At 46.5% G+C, this 24,089-nt stretch overlaps 2 protein-coding genes across 5 annotated transcripts in view; one reads left to right on the top strand and one right to left on the bottom strand.

The window, feature by feature from the left end:
* The window catches only part of plcb1l (phospholipase C beta 1-like), a 72,721-nt gene that overhangs the window by 112 nt on the left and 48,520 nt on the right, over window positions 1-24,089 (top strand). For all 4 annotated transcript variants that reach the window (XR_015854449.1, XM_088362393.1, XM_088362388.1 and 1 more), the window contains exons 2-3: window positions 171-231; window positions 2,634-2,743. The gene's annotated coding sequence lies outside the window, so the exon portion shown is untranslated. The remainder of the gene's footprint in view (window positions 1-170; window positions 232-2,633; window positions 2,744-24,089) is intronic.
* On the bottom strand, window positions 16,018-21,531 carry bmp2b (bone morphogenetic protein 2b). Its single transcript, XM_088362402.1, has 3 exons — window positions 20,983-21,531; window positions 19,985-20,352; window positions 16,018-17,273 (listed from the first exon to the last, which is right to left on the bottom strand). Exons 2-3 carry the CDS (start codon window positions 20,337-20,339, stop codon window positions 16,366-16,368), a joined length of 1,263 nt encoding a protein of 420 aa, XP_088218528.1. The 5' UTR covers window positions 20,340-20,352; window positions 20,983-21,531; the 3' UTR covers window positions 16,018-16,365.

Genomic DNA, 24,089 nt, shown 5'->3' with positions numbered 1-24,089 from the left:
GCACAATTACCTGTTTTGGGGCTGACAAATTTACAAGAAATTAGCGTGTCTTGAGTTTAAAAGCAGAGGTTGCATTTAGTTAGCATGTTAGCGGTTTTCCTCGGAATTCTTCTTATAATTGAAGCCCGTTGAAAATGGAGATTATGAAAGTTCTCTTTCTTTCCTTTTAGATGCCCGCAATGAGGAACCTGAGCTGAATCAAGCTCCTGTCTCCTGCCCACATCCTTCCCAGTGAGTGAATCAGGATGAGTCACGCTGTGGTATCGCAATTTCCAAGGAAAACATGGTCACTTTGCCCCATTGATGGTGTCTAAATGTTTATTGCTCATGGTGACTTATTCTCTGTGTAAAGTCTGCCACATATGACGGTATTTACAATATAGATCACAAAAAGAATTACGGACCCCTTGTTTATAATAAATCAGGGATTAGATAGGCCGTGATCCCAAGGTGGCTCATAGAATAATAAAGAAATCAGTATGGTATAAACTTTTCGTAATACTCTGGGGGAAAACTCAGTTATGACTCGTTACAGACAGTTGACTAATTATTGACGTAGCAATAGACAGTGACTTATTAGTCACACAGTAACAAGATTGTGACTGAAATGTTCACTTTTTGAGCATCTCATCTGCAAATAATAAAACGGAAAATAAATTTAAATCATACATTGAATTATTTCATTTACATTTATCTAAATATTATGGAATTTCAAAAATGATAGGACTGTTGCGGCCACACGGTGGCGTTAGTAGACCATGTCAGTGTTGAACCCATGCCCAGTTAGTAAGGTTTGAGGAATAAAACTAAGTTCCTGTAGTGAGTGTTTAATGGCTGACCATTTGACTATTTTGGACCGCACCCTGTAGATGAGCTCATACCAAGGCCAGACCAAAATGTAGATTTCACAGGAGGACAAAAGTCAAACAAAAGTGTGAATTAAGCCTAATATTCCAGAGATTCTGTTTTACTACAGTGGCCCTTAGTGTCCTCTTGGATAAAATTTGTCCCAGTCAATCCAGGAGACCCTAGCTTTGATGCATTCAATGCAGCAATGCTTTCACACATATTTACAAATACTCAAGTGTTTGTATTTTGAAGTGTAAAAGCCATCAGCCCACGATTCTCCACAGTCTCCACGTGGTTGCAAGACCCCACACCCAAAACAAACATGCAGACCGTGTCATGCTGGGACATGAGATCATTGCAGTGGGCTGTTGTGAGAGGAAATGTAAATTGTACAGAGAAGGAACAAAAAACAAACAAATAAACTCCCAAGCTTTGGAAAATTATGGAAAATAACCAGACAGACTGAGTCCACGTCCCTGAGACACCTGAAGTGAGTGACGGAAAAGGATCAATATTGATGATAAAGTGCACATTTTGAGAAATGGAACGCGGGTGGGAAACAACATCTGCGAGGACCCCCTTTTTTTTTTTGCTGACTTTCCGTATTTACGGAAAGGGAAAACCTCCCGGTGACCTGGGAACACGCTTACCCAATTAGCAGCCTCGCCTATGGATCAAATGGAAGTGAAAACATTCGCTGCCGTGACGGAGACGCATCACAATGACCCATTCATGCCGCCGAGGCTCGTGCTTTGGGGAAGATTTGGGGGGGTGGGAAAGCTGGCGATGGGGTGGCGGGGTAGACGTAAGGGAGTCATGAATGCAACAAGGAACTACCTCACCGCTTGCTTTGATGGCTCAACGGAGGCCTAATTCATGACTCAATATGGGTGCGGAGGTAAACACCGTTCAAAAGTGTTGTTTTCATAATGTTACCAACTCGACCCCCACCACCCCTAAAATCCCTTGGACACTCTCACCTCTGCAGCCTGGCGAGACCGCCGGGCCTGTTCCTGTGGGAATAGTCTAGAAAGGGGGACGGGAGGTAGTCGGGAGGCCTGAGAAGTAGCACGGAAAGAGAAACTCTTGACAGCGCCCGACTCTGGGGACTTGAACGGGGCGCTGCCCTATAGCCCAGCCGGGTACTAAAACTCAGATTCATTGCTCTCCTGAAAATACATTTCCAGTCTCGGCTTCTTAATTTATTTTTTCGGAAGCCTTCGACCTCTTCGGAGGTCATGAAATCCCTTGCCGCACAACATAATGTGCTCGCTAGCTTATTTGGTTTAAAGTCCAGAAAGTTCTCCTTAAAGCGAATTTATTGATGAATATGTCCCGGCATGTTCAGATGGGCTGTTTTTGCGCCGCAACGAAAAACAAATAAAGGAATAAAAGCTCCTCTCTCTTCAGGTTAATTGTTTATTTATACTGTATGAGTGTGGAGCCACGGGCGCTTCTATTAATGGAAACATCTCGAGGTTTCCGTTCAGCCCTATAAAAATGTGAGCTTCGTGTTATAGAAAATCCAAATGTGTGAAAACCTTTCAGAAAGAAAAGCAGCGTTCTTGTCTGACAAAAATAATGACCTTGAAATTCTCTCGCTTTTGTCGTCAGTGTCAATCGCCATGAGGGTTTTTTTTTTTGTCACCGTGTGAACGTCAGGTGTGCTGAATGAAGCCATATGCGCCCCTGTGACTTTTATTAGCTTTGTCAAAGCCCTCAGAGACTAGAGAAGGAAACACTGCACCTATAATGGTTTTGAAATACCACCTTTTCCTCTGCAGGCTCCGGATTTCAGTGGCAATGATGTGGAAGTGGTCGGATGGCGTGCTGTGGAAGAAGTCCCCCCGAGCTCCCCTCCGACACTTTGGAGATGCCATGACTGATCTGGCAGGTAAGAGGAAGTGGGGCTCTCGCGCCGCTTCCCGCTTTTCCGTGAATGGCTTCCATTTTAAATCTGGCTAGCCTCCGCCTGTATCAGCTGATGCTGGTTAGTGTTGTGTTTGGCCCGACCTTAAAGGCCTGAAGGTGGGGGGGTTGGGGGGGGGGCGCCGAGAAAGACGTACTGAGGTTTAGAAAAGGTTGCATAAACTCAAGCCGGGATAACTTTACCGACACTTTCCGTGGCCGGATTTCTGTGAATGAAACCATTGTGGGGGCGGAAAGTAAACAGTGTCAGGATCCAGTTCATTAGCACCTACCTTACTGTTTGAAGTTTGCTATTCATCCGGTATCGAAAAGGAAGCCCCGCTCAGACCAAAGCGGAAAACGTCTATATAGTATCTATACAGGGTTTCTGCGGGTCGTTAGAAATAAAGGCCTACGTTGGCATTTAAAAAAAATAAATAAGATGTCCACAGGCATTGTGAAATTAAATACAATTAATAAAAAAATAGATTTGGTCTACAACTGTTGCACAAAATCTGAATTTTCTCCATCCTGTGAACAAACTTCATGTGTCAAGTGCGAAAAGGAACATGTTGGGGAAATAGGGAAATTTCAAATTTTAGCAAAAAAGTCTGTTGAGGAAGTTTGCAAAACCTAGTAAAGGCCCTCAATTGTAAACCTACTTAACTAGTTTACACTCAGTTTAAAAAAAAAAAAAAAAAAAAAAACTGAAATGTGGTATAGCACCAAAGGAATCTTCCACAACCTTTAAATCACATGTCTTTTCTTGAAAACAGATTTCATGCCTCATGTCCACGTTTATGGCACGTGTGAGTCGCTCTATTTGTTCCTGTTTTAGAGTAAATTAACACACCAGCTGCGCGTGACTGTATCTCTCCATGTTGTCTTTTCATGATAAAAATATGCCTTGGCAAACCTCCGCCTCACGTCCAGAAAAAGCCATCGCCTTTATCCCAGGAGTGACACCTCTTCGTATGTACAATCCTTGTTCCTGGCACGAGAAGGGAAAGAAAGTCGAGGGCAGTGGGAGTAAATAACGGGATGGGGAGGGGAAGGGGGGGACACAGACGGACCACCGCTGCAGATGTTTTCCACATGTAGGAGGAAAACAAGCTTGCAGCAAGATGAGGGACGCGAGAGGGCTGCACCTGTTGTGGGCCGTTCGCTGGCCAGGGGTGAGCTCACTCCCTTGAACGCGTAAGGCTGCTTTTGCTATTAAGCGGCTCAAGAAAAAGGCAAGGTTCACTTTGAGCACATTTTGCGTTCACGTAGCCCGGATTTGCGTTCGCATAGCTCCGGATTTAAAAACTTTGAGCTGCATTCTTTTATTGCCGCCGGGCGTCAACCGGGGTCAACACTTGACAAGTTTGATTGCGTAATCCGTAAACGGGTTTACGATAAGCGTTTCTTTTACACAGCTTTTTATTGCTTTGGATACCAAAGGAAAGGACAATTATGCACGTCACAGTCTCTATTTTGTCGTATCGGCCCATGTTTTTGCTGCCCTCAGTCTCCTCTTGGATAAAATTAGTTGGAAAGTAAATAGTGTGGGTCCTCCGCCAATACAAATTTAGATCAGCACTGCTTATATGTCCTAAAGTTTAAAATTAAATCCAGAGTCTGCAGCTTTGGAAAAAAATCATTTCGTGGGTGGATTTAAAATGACTTTTGTAAAGTGAAGTGAAAGCCAACATGAGGCCATTTGTGTTTTGATGTTTTGGAGTTTCTTGAAAAATATTTAAGTCAACATGACACACCTGCCTGATTTCCATCGATCACTCAAGACTCTCTTTATTTCTCGCTACACTTCGGAAAAGTGGTAGGTAAATATCATTTCTGACAGGGTGACAGGAACACGGCCCGGTCCAGCCTCGGAATGGAGTTCTCGGGCTAATCATGCATGATTGCAGCCCTCGCGTGCCAAAATACACTCAGCGTGAGAGAGGCTGTTTTCAACTGCTTGTTGCCGCAACACCGCCAGATGACAGCTCGCTATTCTCCCGAGGGCTCCCGCTCATAAATGAATCTCGAGCGGACCGCTTTGGACTAGGTACGAGGGCCAATCCGGGCACTGGCCCGTGGGACCCGGCAGCGGTTGGCATCGCGGCGAGTTGCGGACACAACGGTATCTCTTGTTGTTTTGTGGCACTGGAAAGTAAAAAGCCCGCCAATATCCAGCGCCTGACAACTCTTACTCTCGCTCACCTGTGCCGTGACTGTGGAACCAAGTGACCCAGATCTGGATGGAAACCATTGCAAATATTTCCCTATGCAGTCTGTGGAAGAAGCATTTGCCGGGCCTCTCTGCGGGGAACTGCGCAAACTGTAAACGCTTCTTTACTCGGCAGTTTGTGTCATCTGTTCCGAAGAAGTGGTAAACAGTCGGTTTGCCATCGAGCCGCCCTGCTCGTAGCCCGGCTGTGATCCGAGGTGAGGAGTTCGAGTGCTTAAGAAATATATTCACGAGCCGAATTGTTTCTTATATAACGAGGGAAGAAGCACTAATTAGAAGCAGAGATGAGAAGTAAATCTGTATCTCATTTCCTTGTCTGTGCAGCGCTCCTGGCAAAGACCAACCTCTTTTGCCCAAAATACTGCTCAGTTTAGAAGCACAAGCCATGCTGCAAATATTTGGCTTGGCCATGGATGTTGAATTATATTGGCACGGAGAGCATAGATAAAAAAAAAAAGCCCAGCAACTAGGGAACAATTATGAAAAAAAAGTGAAAAGCAGTCAAATAAAAGTGCTACTAGCGTTGCCTGTGCTTTTTTTTTACTGTCCTTTTCTATTCTGTCCATTTTGACTTGTCAAAAGAAGAGAAAACAGAGACGACTCGGAATCAAGTACCATTCAGATCGCACAAGGCGTTATAGATTTACGCTCTTCTATTGTACTCATGGAAACAAAAAAAGGTCCTCATCAAAAGGGCCATTGACTGCGTCGGCTCTCATTCGCCATTTAAACGCCACCTGCAGGACACGGCAAACACAAACACGTCATTTCTCTCATTGCCACAGGCGCCGGGGCAGCTCGCCAGCTACCTAGCTAAGCATCATGCAAAACTTTTTAGCCAGCTTTGTTTGTTCACAGCTGAGGCTCCAAAGAAAGGCAGCAGCGGTGCACTAACGGGCCAGCTTTGACAATTTTCGCACAAAGGCAGCACTGTTGGCTAACAGTGAGCGGCCTGTTTCTGGGAGGTTTGCACTGTTCCTGGGGCCCATTTCATGGAACAGTTAGCAAGGCCAAAGGCAACCCGTGGACTGGAGTGATAGTTAAGGCCTTCGAGGCAAAACCTAGGTCTGGGCTTCCAGCTCTCCCACCCCTCACCCCTCGGTTCAGATGCTTTCACAAAGCCAAGTGGGAACGCCGGGTTCTGCAGGTGTCCTCTCATCACATGGGCTTGGCTCATGAAGCGAGCTGGCATGTTTTCCCTCACCGCAGGTGTCGGAAAATTTGGACGGAAATGAATTGGCCTAGCGGGATTTGGAGTATTGGTAAACATCATTTTCATATCGTGAGTTTGTAAATACACCAGTGCAAATACTGTTGGGATTTTATGGTGATGCTGGACGTGGCGTTCGAGGCCGTGTTCACACCTTGGTTTGGCTTTTCATCCTGGTTCAGTCTTAACGCAAAACTAGATCTGGAGGAAAGCGTGTAAGAAAGAGACAGCACAGATTAATGTCTAGCCTTCTCTTCTTCCCTGACCAAAGTTTAGAGCGCCCACTTCCTCCTTGATGTCAACCCTTAGCCGTGCCTGTCCTGTAGTTTTCAGTTTGGTTTGGACAGAGGAGGCGGCCCGGCCTACAGGGGCTGGGAGGACAGGGCCCAGGCTTTCCCACATCACTCACAGCTCTCTGATAGGCGGTCGCACGGGCGGGTAATGACAGGGGCAGACGTTTAGTATTAAAGTCTCCTCTGCTGCTGTCTGACATCAGACTCTTAAATATGGGGGACGAGATAGTGGCATGGCCTTTTGGGGAGGAGAGCTAGACCTGGGTTGCCTTGGTATATTCCTGTGAATACAAACGATACAAGGGAATTTGGGATCGGTCCATTAGCATCCACCACAAATCAAGTTGAATTGTGCCACAATTTATTGAGCGAGGCTAAGTTTGTAGTCGAGCAATGCAATGATTCTTCTTGGTCGACGGCTGTTACTAAAGTTATTTCATATCCGATACCAGACATATGTCCCTATACGTCGTATAATTTTTGAGTTCATGACAGATGAACTTGAAAAGCCGTCCAAACAGATTGAGACTGATAAATGTCAAGTGTCACGGTTTAAAAGGCCTCATTGTCTTTGCCGGTTTGCAACTCGACCGAATAACCGAGCCGCTCGGAAACATTAAAGCCGGCCGGTCGCTGCACCTGCGTCCTCAGATCATGGCACCATTGTGGCATTTAAAGAAAAGACCCCAGTCAAACACGTCCCCTGACCTTCTGCAGCTAACATAAACTAATTAGGCCGGCTCTGAAAGGAATGGCCCCGCCGTTAGATTAATCAGCCTACGCAGGTCCGGACTGTGCGATCCCGCTCCAGCCGGCTCGGCCTGCTCGACCCTCATTATCTCACGTTTTCAAAGGAGCGCCGTGGCAAGGATCAGAGGGGGCTGCGGGGATGGAGGAATCAGAGGAGGTGGCGGCGGTGCAGGAAGGGGCTTCCCCAGTTCAGACCCGGAAAGGAAATGTCAAGCGTGAAGCTCTGTGAGTGGTCAGTACCGCTCAGTCCAGCGGGCAGCACAGAGGGGGTCTTTGTCCGCCATCACTTAGCACCAATTACAGCCCGTCAAAATAGTTTTTCTGCTGCGGGGCGACGTGTTAATGGGCCCGGCGTTGGGTGTGAGGAGCGGCCTTGTCCACACACACCAACTAGGGGTCAAGGGTTAATAGATCCCCTCTGATGTGGCGGATGAGATTTTTGCAACCTTTAGCTGGCAAGAGAATGCCAGAACAAAGCCCGGAGAATGTGATACAATTAGGCGGACGGCTAGCCATAGCGGGCTGAGGATAGCTGCGCAAGCTAGGACCAGATGGGCAGCTGGACCGCAGCCAAAGCGGCACCAATGAAGGTCAATCACCATCCCGCATCCATTGAAAGAACCCAGGTGAGGAGCCAAAAACCATCGCAACCGGAGGGCGTACTATGGAGTGGGAAACAATTAACACTCCTGGGAAACAAACTTTGGAGCTCAATCCTGAGGACAAATAAACTCGCCTTGTTCTCAGGAGATTAGAAAGCCTTCAGGCTTCTGTCCTTTTTCCCCATCTTCAAACCACACAACTGTTCCATGATACCGTTGCCTGTCCTCAGTCAGACTTGGAAGTTGACTTTGGTCTCGTATGGGAAAAAACCTGGCGTGGCTGATGTCTGACCTGCTCGATGTTTCCCGAGATTAAGTAATCAGTGATTATCTGATGTAAGGCTGGAAAAAGTCAGCGTTCATGAAATTGCATTGTGCTACGTGCGCTTTGGTCTGGATTTGCGAGGACAAAGCCAGGCCGCTTGAAACCATAAGTGTGGGAATGGAACCGTTGCCAAACAACCTGTGTCAGGGGACTCGGGAGATTTTTAGGAAAATACTCCACACCGCACGGAGAAAATCCAACCACATGCAAGCCTGTGGGAACTAGCGGGTGACATCAATCCACATATGAGTCGTCTGAAAATACTTTCTGGATTTGCTGGTGCACGAATCGCTTCCCCACCCAAACCTTGAGGAAATGGTCATGGTGATCCGGCCACCGCCAGTTTCATTAACGTAATGTCAACGTGAAGTCAGTGATTGAAGTCGGGGGGCTCCGGATTGGATTTGTTTAATCAGCATCAAGTTTAAACATCTTATGTAAACACGGGAGTGTGCGCCGATGCCAGGAACACCGCTACTGGAAAACGTAAATGTCGGCGGTGGAGTTTGGCAGAGAATCACAAGAGCGGAGGCGGGAGCGAGAGGCCTGCGTAGAGATCAGCTAACCTCAATTGTTAGTGGAAGGTCAAAGACCGCCGCTTCCATCTGCAAATTAAGTGTCTTAAAATGGCACGTTTGGATCACGGCTCATTGAAGACCACGAGGGGGATGTATTTCATTCCTTTTTTCGTTATATCATTGACAGATTTTCAGAGGCACCCCGCTTCGAAATATATTACAGCCAGGTTTTGTCGCGTGTTTTATAGACTTGCTAGCTCTGTAAACAGACATGGCGAGTTCCTAATCTATATACCAAGTTCTGCTTTGGCGACTGATGTGGAAAGAAAATTGAACAAACCCAAACACCATTAAGACGCCATGTGTTGCTTTTCAACAGCCCATCTTGTTGGACTCTCATTTCCTTAATGGCTTTGCAGCTGCATTTCACCCTCGCGTTAGGCCGCAAATCTTTGGCAGGCGACACGTTCCCTTTGCCTTGTTTTCCCTCTGAGATAAGTGAGAATACGACTTTGGCCATGACGGGATGATTTCTATGATTTGTAGCAAAAGTCCAACTCATTAGCAAGTGTGTTTTGGTGAAAGTGGGGGTTTCTCGCAATCGGGAAGTGAAGGTCATTGGAGGTTAATTCCAATCGCTGTGCTTCAGTGAAACAGCGTGACAGCGTGTCTCCTCCGCTTATGGATTGGATGAGTTTCAATGACAGGTTCTTTCGATTATTTACGACAGTCATTGTTTGGTTGATCTTTTTATGTTCTCTGGATTGTCGTGATCTGGTTGTATTTTGTCTTGCGGATACTTTATTCAGATGTTTGGACTGATTCACGTGTTGTGTTTTTTGCGTGCTGGAGATTTATGACTTGTCTGGTGGTGTGTGTGTGGAGGGGGGGGGTTGCTGCACTGACCTTGTTCTTGTCATCGTTTTATTCCGATCAGCCCAGCGCTGTGTCTTTGACTTCAAAGTAAAAAAAAAAAAGCAGTGATGACGGAGACAAAAATCCGTCAAAGACACAACAGCAACGGAAGTGTGTGTGAGAGAGAATGCGAGTCAGTCGGAAATGCTGGACCAAAAGGAAGAAGAGAAAATAAAGGAAAACAAAGCCAGGCGAGAAGGAGTGTGATGTGGGCCATTCATAAGCAGACTCCTCTAAAGGGATCCAGGGCCAGCACACCTGCTACTATTCACTTCAGAGGAAATAGACACTCTGTGGAAGAGAGGCTTTTGGCCTCGGGACAAAACCACTGCAGCGCCAAATTAGAAACAGGAAGGACTGTGGCTAAGGCTCAGATTAAAAATGCACTCTCCACATGGACTCAATATACTACAGCCCTGATCCCGCTCTGGAAACCCAAAACCCAACAGCGCTATTTTATGCTCCAGTCAACAGAACGCATCATGTTTGCACAGCGACAGCAACACAGATTCTTTCCACTGTCGACTCCTGTTTGTTGCTAAACTGCAAACCTCACAAATGCCAAAATTCAAGGATACTTCATGACTTTATCGTAACAATGGTGCCGCATGCCCGAGTTTCTGCCAAGGCTACTGTGTCCTCAACATTGGACCAAAGGAACATGCTCAAATCTCAGGCCAAGGAATGACACATTATATATATTTCAGTGAGGATCTAAATAAATGTTCAGAAATGTCTGATTGATAGAAGTAACAATTATCCAGTTATTGGAAATTCGCATTTGTTCAAATAAACTCTACAGGTGAGAAAATAAATGAGAAGGGTTAATAGGTTTCTTGTCTGCTGACAGTTGCCTAAAAGTATTAACTGGCCATTGACGTAAAAACTCCCCCCCCAAATATTTAGAAAAAAAAAACCCAGAACTTGGGAAAGTGGAAAAAAATATGTAGTACTGGTGCTTAAATAATATTTCCATTTAGTCATGGGTCTGTCCAAGTAGTGAAGTGCGTACTCCTCAATCTATCATTTGACTGTGGTCACTGATGGTAGAAAGGCCCACTGTAATTATTCCTCCATACATCGAGGGCATCGAGAGTTTGTTCCTCCCCCACACCGGAAAGCAGAACTACCCGTCCCCCTCTTAAGGTCACTTTTTCATTATGCAGAGCTCAGAAATCAGAAATGCGTCTATTTGAAGTGAAAGCATTGGGCTCGCCAAAGAGGTCATCACAAAGAACCACATTCACTGTGTGGGCCCTTTGACTGATGTTTGAGCTGGAACCTGCTGATGGATGTTCACACTTTATGCCATGACTGAAGGAGAGGAAAAACCTGCCATGACGTCAACCACAAGTCGGACTGCAGGTGCAGGGCGGGGACAGGAAGTGAGTAACAGGAAGCCCGGTGAGGCAGACCTTACCACGCTGCTGTCAGGCTGTCGGTCAGCAGGTTGAAGGAGTGACAAATACACCTTGCAGCTGAGTTAGCTTTGGGACTTCAAGGGAGAGCCGCCGCTCATTAGCATGTCCTGGTGGAACAGAGAGAATATTATTCTAGTCTGTGTTAGTCATTCGGGGTTGGGAATCTCAGAGTCCATAATAGTTTACCAACTTGATATCATCGATACCCAGATGAGCCTGCGACGGTTGCCGCAAAAACCATATTTGGCTAACGAGAAAAGTGTGTCGGAGTTTTGTCATACCGCCTGAGCAAAGAGAGAGTCTGTCACCCCATTGGCGCTCTGCATCTGGAAGCGGCCTTCTGGTAATCTGCACTAAGTACAAAAAGTTCGGCACCAGCTTGTTCTCATAGACCACCAAGCGAGCCCCCCCTCCTCGAAAACCCCCCTCACAGGTCTCCTTTCATACCTCGGGATCAACGGGTGCCCTGCGAAGCCGGTTCCTGGCCTTGAGCCCCAAAAGGTGCTACATCAGCATTGTGCTAACTCATGACAATATTATTATTGGTCTTAGGCGATAATCACACGTCAGCAACGGCTAAATACTTTTCTTCCTTGAAAGCTGCCACGGATTTGACTATTGACCTCAAACGTGGCAAAACGTGCCACAAAATGGAATAGTAACTCTGAATGTGAGCATCCATGATGGCGAGATTTACTGTCAAAGATGGACATTTATTTAACAGGCGTGCTGTGGGATGTCATGTTGCTTGCTGCCTTTGATTGATCTCTTCACTTCCTGCTACAAAGATCCAGGCCGCTCCCGTAACCACACTACCCCTTTCAAGCTCCGGGTGTGGGAGACGCCCTTCGGCAAGCGTCCTAGTCATCAGTCGCTTTTTGCCGCGCACCCCCCCTTGGCCCCCACCAAAAAAAAAAAACCCAACTGTAACCATCAACAGGAATAAACACGGCACTGACCTTAGATCAGTGTCTAGAGGCGAATCCATTCACCAGCCTGTTTTAGAAGTTCATATGTGGTCCATATGGAAGTCCTTCCTGTATCCTCTGTAGAAATGTGTTGGTGAACAAAGAGCTGGAAACACATCCTGAACTTATTTGATCACAGAGCGACAGTAAAATTAGAGTAAAGAAGATGATGAAAAAGAATTTTCCTTTCTTTGATAGTACCTCGAAAAGGAGTCTGATTTTTAAACCGTACAAAATATTGGGTATGCCATTTTGTGTATCGAGTGTTCCAGTTTTTGCAGAACCAAAACTGTTTGGCCATCAAAGGTTTTGCTCAACGTTTCCCCCGAGGAACTAGTTGCGATTAAACAGTCGTTAAAATGTGGACCCGGCGACGCTTTTTAAGATCCCAAACTTCGGACTTTATAATGGACTCCTCCAAAGCCAGAGGTAATGACCTCAGCGTGTCACTGCCAGGCCAACTCCGCAGCGATTGCACGGACGATTAACTCTTACAACAATGGCGCCGGCTGAACATATGTAAGAATCGTCGCCGTGTTGTCGATTCCTGCCTGCGTTTCTGTAATGTAAATGTAGCGATAAAAAGTCCAAACAAGTTAATTTGTGGCACATGTACAACGACCGACTCCTGAGTCCCGCTTGCATGCCAAAGTGTGTATGCATATAAAAGCACTCTCAACCATGCAATAATTTCCTTATTCGCCCGCTAAAACTGATCCTGCGGACGCGTGTCCGTTTGATGTGTTCAGAGCTGCAGCACAGATGCCACAATTTTAGCTATGTCGGACGTCATCTCGCCGGCTGTTCTCGGAATACAGAAAAAACACCAGCAGCACCACCTCTAAAATTAGCGTTTGCAGCACACGAAGGGGAAAAAAAGGCTTTGCAAGTTAGAGAAATCCCTCAAGAGGCTATCGTCTCGCCTCGCGTTGATACGTTTTTTTTTTCCGTGAGCGATCGTGGGGCCGCGAGCCAATCGGAGATTGTCTAACGGTGACTTTGAGGCCGCTCTCATCAAAGATAAAAGCAGCAAGTAAATATATTCCGCTTCGGAGTCTTGCCAGGAATCTGGAAATCCGATTTTATATCCCTGCCTTTGGACAGTTTGTGTCACAACCATGCCCACCGCACCTGCTCTTTTGTGTCTGCACCCTGCCATTTTCCATCCGACCACTAAATGCCCCAGACTTTTTCCTTAAGCTTCCCAGGCCGCTTACTCCAGTTCCGCACCGAGGTCTGTTTGTTGATGTGTCTAGGAGAGCAGCTGCATTAATGCCAACTCCCGTAGGGTCAACGTCAGTCAGTACCGCAGACGAAAATCAAACTAGAACGGCATTCGGATGAGCGCAAACCTCCGCCAAAACCGAACAATACCAAACTCCAGACCTATGGATCCTCCGACCTGACTGAAATGCCTCCTGTCATTTTAATCATCAGATGCGTACTCCCGCTCGGTTGTTGTGCATAAAATAAGCTCTGAACACCTTTAACGGATGTGCCAGATGTTGAATGAGAAACAAGAGCGGTCGTGGAGCGGCGGGGATCTTGGAGGCTAAGTCTGTGCAGCAGGTGAAGGGATGGCTTCCAAAATCACATTGTTGGGCTTTCAAGTGATTGAAAACACATATTATTGTTATTTCCGTTCTTCCAAAAAAGAAATGCTTTTTGAGTAATGCGAGTGAGCTTTGCTGTCCCCGGTGGTTCGCCACACTTCGAAACCAGCGGTCCGCGATGTGGCCTGGAAGTCAACCCGGTAATGGCGGAGATAATAGGTCCTTATGACTTTGACCCTTGACACCTGTTCTTAGCCAGAAGTTTAGGAGCGGTCCCAGAGGAGCTGTCCGAGACTAGCTTGAAGGAGGAACGGTCACAGGAACTGCAAGCCTTATTTGGCCGTACGGGGGAGGCTTAGGAATAGATGTGACTCCTGTACAGTATGCCGCGGTATTTCTACCCTCAACCAATGAAAGGTTTATAGACTTTAACTATAAAGACAAACCACTAAATCTCACACTTGTTTTAAACACAAAGATACTCCCCCGCCCCCCTTTGGTCCAGCTTCCGACGTTACCCTCGGACCCCCCCTCCCCTTCCAGGACCGTCCAATGTTGTTTCTATCAAATGTTCATTAAATGCACCCATAAAGTGACTTCCTCCCCGAGACCGTTAAAAGTAGCTACTAGCACAAAGTATGTGCGGCCCATGTGCAGGCTTGTGGTGTATGGTGGGGTCCACGGAACAGCAATGGACACCAGATGGGGGTGTGATGTAGATGCAAGAATAAAATATTCAACGATGACTTCTCTTCAACATCGGCGTAACCTTACACACACACGCCGGCCGTCTTTTGTTGAACACACGTTTGTTTTTTTGCACCCACCAGGAAGCCCTTGAATAGATGATTGAAAAAACAACTGCCGCACTGGTTTTCCATGCGAGCGTTTCATGTGTCCGAGATTGAAAACCAACATTCCACGGTCCCAATGTGCGTGCACTTGAAAAAAAAAAAAAAAAATCTATTTAGAGCATTTCGGAGCGGCCTTGTGATCCCTCCAAAACTCTTTTCCCTAATGCAAACACAGCAGAAAACGCAATCCGTCAAAACTGTGCAAATCTCACCCCGGCCTTGTTTTCTCTTACACACCTCTTATTATCTGATCCAGCCATTGTAGCCCCCCATTCAGCCCCCCCACCCCGTCTTATATATGTATTCTAACCTTCGGTTCAGGCTAGAAATGACAGTGCCTCCATCATAAAAACATTGCAAGCAGGAAGATATTGACACAGGTGTTCCTGCTTCAGACTGTCTCGCTGAAACACATGATATGTTTAGTTTCTGCCAGCCAGCCCATTCCCACTGTCTTAGCGAATAAGACTCTCAAGCTGTTTTCACCGTTCGAGTACGCTTTTGTTTGCCGTTGTGACACATTCCTAATTTCCACCTTCTTTTATTACTCCAGTGTTGAGACACAACAGTGACTCAGTAGTGTGCGGGTGGAATTAATCTGTCTGAGCACGAGTTGTACGTGAACAGGTGTAGGTGTGTTTTATCTTAATTAATTTAAATGCTAGTCGAGTTCTTTTTAACCCCCCCGAGGGGACGTTGGTATGATCTCCGTCTGACACTTTTTCGCGTGATCCAGGAGTACGAAACCTCCCGGTGAATCAACTGTCGGTTTACCTTCTTTGATTAAGGCCGTGTTCAGACTTGTATTTTGGTTTTCTGATGCTAACCAACCCAGAAAATTGTACCCGCTGGGTTTAGAATCAAAACAATCAGTCCTATGTGACTTCACAATCTTCAGTACCGGTTTACCTTGGTTTTCAGCCTGGCATTGATTTCAAAGGAAGTTGCCTGTATGCAATTTGATTGGACATGGTTCTGTACAAAACAAGGATGGGTTTCCTTAGTTTAATTAAGGCCGTGTTCCCACTTGTAATTTGGCTCTCTGGTCCGGGCCAAAACCGATGATACACTTTTGATCCTTGTTTACTTGACACTTAATTAAAACCATATTCACACCCTTAATTTTGTTATCTGGATGATACTGGCAATGAGTTAAGAAAAGTGATAGTCGGTTTATTTTCCACCAGGTATGTTGTCCTTAGTTTTCTTGTCATACCCACAAACTGAAAATTTGCAGCAGTTCATCTAAACCAAACTTTTCATCTGCTAATTTGACAAGGAAAAACACCAGGAACTAGTTTTCGCAGGAGTCTTGGGGGTCTTTGCCGTCACTCTTGGAAAACAAGCTTCGATGTTTTTCTAATCCTCCCGTGGGAGTCTATTGCGCTTGTGTAACTTGTCTCCGCCATCGTATGACTGCACCTCATCGCAGCGGCGGCACTCTGACCTCGGCCGACTACACTATTGTTGTTGCGCTCCAGTTACACTTACCATAAAGAGCTCACTGCTTGCTTTGCAATCTTTGTAAGAAAACACGCTTCTGGTTGCGCGTTGCGTATATTTCTGTCTCTTGCCGTACGTATGGCGCTGATGTCGGGAGAACTAGAGGCACAGCATGTTTTCTCACGATAAATACACATTTATTTACAAATAAAGTGGTTATAATAGAAATAAATACAAAATAAAAATCTGAGCATTATACTTCATGTGGTATTGCACCCATTCGGAAATGTACATCAGAAATACATTTTCAAAACCAGTAAAAGGAATATATTCCTCTGATTAAAATATTTATTTCCCAACTTTACGTAGACATAAATATATTCATATATTGTTTTTTTTTTTCATTCTTCTTCCAGGATAGCTCTGTTTGTGTCTGTTCATATAAATAATGTCTTCATTGGGAAACCGGGTGTCCATAATAACCTTTGTGTCTTTTTCGTACTTTTTCCGACGCGTCCCATTTTCACCGGCAGCCGCATCCTTCGACCACCATGTCTTGGTAGTTTTTAAGGATGACCTTCTCGTATTCGTCCAGATAAAGCAGGGATATGGGGCTCAGGTCGGTGGGCACGCAGCACGCCTTGGGAATGTTTGAGTTCACAGAGTTGACGAGTGTCTGCACAATGGCGTGATTGGTGGAATTGAGGTGGTCTGCCAAGGGGAAGGGGCACTCCCCTTGGCAGTAAAAGGCGTGGTAGCCAGGTGGCGCCACTATCCACTCGTTCCAGCCCACGTCACTGAAGTCCACGTAAAGCGCGTGCCTCTTGCAGCTGGCTTTGTGCTGGTGCTTCCGTCGCTGTTTGCGGAGCGTGGCCTGGCGCTTTTCCCGCGTGTGCAGCACTGATTCCCCACGCCCGTCGTGGCCGTAGGTCACCAGCAAGGGCCTGGCTTGAAGCCACGAGTCCTGGTCTCGGTGTAGGGACCTGCTCACACGCACGTGCTTAGCGCGTCTCTGGGCGTGCTCGCCGCTTGCCTGCCCGTCCTCTGGGTGGTGCACCTCCACCATGAAGCCGTGATTGTGACCTTTCCCGGAGGTCCACTGAGACACAGCGGGACTAACATCAAAGCTCTCCCACCGGCTGTAAGAGTCCTTCACCAGCCGGGTGTCTAGCAAGCGAACTAGAGGCTCCCCACCGCCAGATTTGGGTGCCCCGAATATCTCGTAAATGTTGATGCGATGGAAGCCAGCGGCCGCCAAGCTGACATTTGCGGAGCTGTTGTTGGGGGTGGCGGCAGCGACTCCCCTAACTTGGTCTCTGTAGATGCGAAGCTCCGCGGAGGTGATGCGTTCTTCCTCGGGGACGGAAGTGAGGTTAAAGTAGAACTGCTGGGTGGTTTTGCCTTTCAGGCTGGCCAGGGCCTCCATAGACTCTAGAAAAGACAGCACAGACAAGATACAGTGAGTTGTTGTGCTACGTAACCGGAGGAAGGCCATCATAACACTATCAGAAGCATTGACCTACATTTACAACCACCAAATGCGTGGATGTTAGTGTGATTCTGAGCTCCCCAGGGCCTTCAGAATAGGGAGCGCTGGCCAATGCAAGGTAAACTACATTAGCAATGAGAGCTGTTTCAGATTTTCAGATCCAAATATTGATTGTAAACTGCTGCAGATGTTATAAGTGGCACAGTTGCATATTGTTTTTGTATAGTAGTATAACCCGCTTAAGTACCCACTGAAAGCTTAGGTGCCAGTTGTCCGGTCTGCCACTGAACTTGTAAAAAACGATTGCACCCTTATAACAAAACATAGTAAATCCACCAGTTAATGCTCTGAAATACTGTTTCTGCAGCAATCCATAAATCCTTAGACGATAAAACCGGATTCGTTTATCAAGGAACCAGAACAGTTTTAGAGAGTCTTGCAGCGGTTGGTCCTTGAAAGTGCATTTAGACCAGGCACACTATTATGACTGCCCCGGGGGCATGTTTAAGAAAGCACAGTATATAGACTCATTGGTATTTCCCTCCTCGCTGCATAAGTGACACAAATTATAGTGCGGCGTGCAATTTTCTGCGCCGCAAATCCACTTTGAACTCTTACTTGCGAGCACGACGAGTTGCGATGCGCGCACGTCGTCGCAAACTTTGAACTGTGCACGGCATTGTTCAAAGGAGCCGTTTAGGAAATTCCACCATCTCATCCTAAAGCTCTCACCAGAGGCACAAAGACCTCAATTAGGCGTATCGCTCCGTATTTGATGTGGGAAAGCCCCCTCTGCCCCCACTCTACCTTGTCTTTCCTTCTTCCTATTCGCTCTTTTCTTCCACCGACTACCAAATCCTCCTGTTCTTCGTGTTTCAAATCCTCTTTGCTCCGTCTCGCTTTCTGTCACGCTGTCTTTAGCTCCCTCCCAGTCCTCCTCCTCCTCAGCAAACAAGTCCGTACTTGTTCAAAACGTGTGACCCGTAGATTGCGTTTATCAACATTCTTAATTTCTTTTTGCACTTCGTGCAAAAACAAAACGGGTAGGGTCGTTTTGGGTTGGATGTCACGAGCCCGCTTCGCACAGCCGCTTTTTATTTCTTGCACTTGATTGGGGCGAAACCAAGTATCTGAGCAAAGTGATTATCATAAGCAGATGTGTCAAACTGATTTGTTTTTAATTCATCTCTCGAGATGGGAAGAGCCGTTGCACGGGATAAAATGTTATTGGGGAGTATAAACGGAGAAAACCACATTCCCAAATGTCTCTGTCTATGCCACAAATTTAATTTTAGAAGGCCCTGTCAGTCATGAGTCCTTAGACACTTTGCCCTTAAGTTGTCTTGGATAGTCATCTCTTTGCTCCCCATGCTGGTCCTCATCTGATCTGGCCTACATTGGAAATTTCTTACGGCACCCCCTGTTCCCCGCATTCTGCAGAGGTTCCTGGTTCTCAACTGGTCTACTCTACACTCAAACCAGAATTGTCAGCAGTTTTGACCTTCTAACAGCACCGCTGGGTGTCATACCATCTTCAGAGCTTCCCTGGCCTTCAACCTGGCCCCTTTCAAGTACCCCTTGGTTCCAATCCCCCTGCAGAGGTTCTTGATCCTCAACTGGTCTGGCCTACCTTCTAATCAGAATTGCCAACACTTCAGATACCTCCTCTAATGGTACCTTATGGTTCCAGTTGCCCGCAGGGGTTCCTGGTCCTCATCTGGTCTGGCTTGTACTCAAACCAGAATACTGGACTCTACTCTGGCCTGGCTTGTTTGCAGTGTGTCCGAGTCATCACTGGGTGTCATCGCACCCCAGCAAACGCAAACTTCCCCCCTGACTCACCCCGATGGAAACTTCCTTACTATAAACACACTCAAATGCTGTGTATGAGGTCTCTGTGTGTAGCCCCCTATGTGACTTTTATGTGCCAGCAAGTACTACTTTTAGGAATGAACTGGTAGGTCCAATTATTTTCAAAAAGTCACCCGGCGAGTTGAGTTATTTCACATTGAAAAGAAATCTTAACACTTAAACCTGTAAAATGAACCGAAACCAAGAATCCAACTCATCAGGTAGTTCCAGACATTATTAACAACGCAGTAGTGGTTTTGAGTAATGCTGCCACGCTGAGGGGGTTATTTGGACAGGATAACAATTTGGAATTGCGTCTGACAGAATGACGTGTTTGCCTTAATGCCATGTTGTGTGTTGCTGAAGTAACCGGGGCCGAGCGATCACCTGCACAAAGGCAAACGCCGCCCTTTATCCCGCTCCCGTGGTGCGTGTCTGGAAAAACTGTTTTCAGAGGCGGACTGCAAACACCATCAATTATTAAGTAACAAATTCACCCCCGGGATTCCACGGCCACTTGGATATGTTTTGAAGCCCTTTCGACAGCTGTGGCCAGCAGACGTGGTCAAAGTTTGCTCAAAGGCCTTGCGTCATCGTAAGGATCCCCAAAAGTCGCGTTAGCAGTGCATCTAAATTAAGACGCATGGTGACTTGTGAATGACTAAAAACGGGCCATAAAACAACCGAGTGCTCTGAAGTTAGCGTGCTGACACCCTGAGTCATCTTTAAGTACATGTTTAGGCTGTCTGAGGGAGCCCAGGAGCTGAAGGCTGACAGGTAGAGGTATGTCGCTAATACGCACCTTCGTGGTGAAAGCTTCTAATCGTGTTGGCTTCGCTGGCTGCCCTTTCGGCGTGCCTTCCCATACTCCTGGGCCGGCGGACGCTGTGGTCTCCGTTGGCCGAGTGCATGCGGTACAGGTCCACCATGTACTGCGGCACCACGGCATGCTTGCCTGGGGTCGGCCTGCGTTTCAGGCCGAACATACTAAGGAGCCGTGACTCGAACTCGTGCAGGGCGCCCGCCGACTGCTGCGGGCTGTGCCGGCCCGACTCGCTGTACCGTCTTCGGCCCACCTCGGGGATGAGTCCCGTTGCGCCTTCCATCAACACCTGAGCTAGAAGCAGTACCATGAGAGAGCCGACCACGGCGACCATGATCAGTCAGTCCCTGCGGAGGAGGAGAAAGTGGGGGTCCTGTCAATTTGCAGAACAACATGGAAAAAGGGGGAAGACACCTCTTTGCTTTGAAAGAGTAGGTGGCGGCGCCGGTGGTTGGGAATTAACCCACGGCATGAAGATTGATCTCAAAGATGAAGATGGAGGAAGTCCATGAAGGACAGGAAGGGCAAATCAAAGAAGTCTCCAATTAGAAATACACCGAAGGAATGCAGGCGAGTGGAGATCAGAAGAGGCATGAAAGAGTCTTCTCGAAGAGGGGGGGTGAAGAGGAGAAAAAAAAAAGAGAAGAAGGGAGGAAAAAAAGTTAGGAAAAGGAGAGGCCCAGTCTGCCTGCCTGCCAGCCGGCCGGGTGCTACAAGCGTCAATTTGCGGAGGCTTTGACTGTATAATCATAAGGGATAGGGTTACTTCAAGAGGCTTGCAGGTGTTAGATCTGACGTGCACCACCGGGGCCAGATGTACAACACATCTTAAAAAAGAAGAAGAAAAAAACTGCCTCCAAAGGAAAAATGCTCTTTAACCACAATTTGCATTTCCATAAGATTTGCTACCTTATTTAAAAGCATATAATGCATGCAAAGCGTAATAAACACACTCAAGTCTTGATTTTTCTTCTTACCTGACGAGGAAGCGCTGTGTCCGGTCGTCGTTCCACCGTTGGGTTCCGATAAAGTCCACATGAAGTCGCGTTAAATCCACGCTGCTTCTCCGCGGAGGACCACAGACAGACAGTCCGACACCCTCACCTGTCCGCTCGGGTACATAATGTCACACTCGTCGGCTTGCTTCTCTTGCTTCGGATGCGTCTTTTTACGCACGCTGACGCACAAAAAACAAAAAAAAATGTGTTCTTGTCACGAGGAAGCGTGTGTGCGCAAAAAGGAGCGATCAAAGTAGAAAGCGTCTCGGTGGAACATCTTTCCAAGCACGAAAAAGCGTGTAAATGTTTTAGAAGGGAGAAATCGAATTTGATGCGCTGTGGAGTGGAGTCGTGTGGGCGCGTCGTGCGCCACTGCAGAAGTGCTGCGTTTGATTGGCGCCTTCCCCTCGGCCGACGACTCTTTTTGTCGTCCGGTGATGTCACCGAGGGGCTGTCAATCACACGGCCGCCCATGAAAGCGCCTCCCGCGGACTTATAACCCTCGGGCGTGCGGGAGGGGTGGTTGTAGCGCTGGTGGTGGGTTCGGGACTCACACCCAAGCCAACTTTTTTTCCCTCCTCCTTTTCTCTCGTGTCAAATAAACACACGAGAGCGAGTGACCCCCCCCCCCCCCCCTCCTTTTTTTTCATAGGATTTGGAAGCCCTGAAGGATCCTTTTGGTTTCTCACCCAAGGGGGGCTTTTATGATAAGGGCAAAACTACAATAGCACTTAAAGCAATGCTAATGTGGATTTCCACCAAATTGTAAATCTTCATAGACTCAGACACTTATATATCTAAATTGGACTAACATGCTTGTATTATTTAATAGGAAAGTCAAAACAAATTAAAAAAAATTGTGGATGGACAAAGTAGATTTAATACTACAACTAAAACTGTCCAAAGCATTACTCAACATGTCATGGCCAAATATGTCCTGGATTTTGAGTCCAAAACCATTTGACAAGTGTCCACATTGACTGTACTTTTTGCTGCGATAAAAATAGTGCTAAAGTCAACACTCCAAACCATACTGCTGCTACTTACACTACGTGCGAGCGTCTCATACATGGAAATAGCACCAATCTGTTTGCTAATTGCGCTTTTTGCGGCCGGAGAGCTTCCTGCCGTCTCCCCTTGAACAAGTGAAGTGTCAATTGCTTGGATTATGTCCATGCAATGTGTTTCGTAACAGTGTAAGGTTTAATTCAGTAGCAGTTTATTTATATGTTTAGCTATGTGTATGTAGTGATATAATTGGGATATAACTGTTATAATTGATTCCAAATTTGTGGACTCCATTAGGTCATGGCGGCTGTTTTGGTGATGGCAATAGATTAAAGCCCCCCACCCCACAGAGATCACAAGATATCTTTGTCTCCTACCCAGGACAATATTATTTGATGAGGGATAATCCCGCATCATCCACTTAACAATTAGAATACAAATAGGCCTCTGCTTGCATACCGTTAGTGCATCAGATAGATCCTAATGTCTAGATATAGATCCAATTAGTTTAGAGCAGGGGTGTCAAAATCATTTTTGTCACGGGCCGCTTTGTACAACATAACAAACTGATGAATAAATAGTTTTGAAATCAGAAACTAGTAAATAATATTAATTAATTATTAATATAAAAAGATGAATTCCAATTCTATTTCTTTAAACATCAAGACAATTTGTAATTTTAATATTGACGCATGAAGTCGATGCACAATTTGTCTTCGCGGGCCACATAAAATGATTTGGCGGGCCATATCTGGCCCCAGTGCCTCGAGTTTGACACCTATGGTTTAGAGGTTATAAAACGTTAGCTCTGTTCATGCCATATTTACTGTTTTTCATTCTACTAATATTTTATTTCCTGTAATTATGACTTCCTGTAATTAGTGCTCCGTTCCTTCTCCTCTTTTGTTGTTGAGATGAAGTCAACCGCAATTGCCGCTTGATCCGTTGCATGACAACTTTGTCCCAGAGTGCGAACAACCAACAGACAGACCAATGCTGCTCTATTTCTTCACCCTCCAGCATGCATTTGTTTATATATGCGGTCCACAAATATTCCCCGAACAAAAACACAAGGTCAGACCGGAGGGGCTCCCACACGGAGCTCGCTGCGCTATAAAAGTGAAGGGCTTCAGAGTGGTTTACTTTTCTTCCTGCCATGTTTTTTCCCCGATGCTTTCGAGCGAGTGGTGGTGGGGGGGTGTCATCATTCAAGTGAAATGCAGCTCTGTCAAAACAAGCGCGTCTTATAGCTTTTCCCACACTCTCATTCCAATTGGGAGCATTTCCATATGTCATGCTCAATTTTTTCAACCTCTTTGTTGTAAGAAAGCAAATCTGTGTGTTGTTGAAATTTCTGATTTATTTTAATGTTAAAAATCTCAAGTATTGTTACAAACACAACATTTTTCTTTGTCCCCCGGACTCCTCGCTAGGTCATTCAATTGTATCACAGATAAGCTATCGAACCGCCACAGTTTGCTTGGCAGTTTTGCTCTTTCATTCACCTTGTAATTGGATCAACGCGGGGACTGAGATTAGATAAATGAGGCATATCTGTTCCGTAAAATTTTGAATTTGTATCTCGATCCTGTAGAAGACATTGCGTGTTCTCCATGTGTGTGTGTCCACGTGTACATTTTGCAGCGGATATGGATGGTACGCCACTCGCTTGTCATCACCTACATTCCACGAGTCGGGGGCGGTTTGTGGGGAGGAGGGCAGTTGAAGCCCTGAGATGACACCGCGAGATCCAACCATTAGCCTTTCACCTGCTGTTAACAGCAACTTGGCCAGACACACAGCCTGCATTCCTCCGCCTTTAGCCAGATGGACTTTTTTACACTCTCAAACATGCCTGCTATGAGATCAAGCTAAGCAGATCTCGCTTTGCATTTGCGACTTCTCTAATTTGATGGTCTTTCTTTTCTTTCTATGGATTGGGGAAAACAATTCAAAGTGTAAGCCGCCACATGTTTGACAGGAGAAGCACGCCTGGCCGGCTATGCCGAGCACGTGCGTGCGGTGCGAATGGGAGGTTGGTGGGTGGAAATGGGACCGATTCCATATAGGTTTGGTCC

This window comes from Syngnathus floridae, chromosome 19 (assembly GCF_059516105.1).
Source record: "Syngnathus floridae isolate MCC-2025c chromosome 19, RoL_Sflo_1.0, whole genome shotgun sequence".
NCBI lineage: Eukaryota > Metazoa > Chordata > Actinopteri > Syngnathiformes > Syngnathidae > Syngnathus > Syngnathus floridae.
This window is presented reverse-complemented; position numbering and strand designations above follow the sequence as displayed.

What these genes read in the sequence shown, in the direction of transcription:
- bmp2b (XM_088362402.1), bottom strand. Translation starts at nt 20,339, where the DNA reads ATGGTCGCCGTGGTCGGCTCTCTCATGGTACTGCTTCTAGCTCAGGTG. An exon ending in TAGAAGCTTTCACCACGAAG is followed by an intron (nt 17,274 to 19,984) that starts GTGCGTATTAGC and finishes TGTCTTTTCTAG; the next exon opens with AGTCTATGGAGGCCCTGGCC.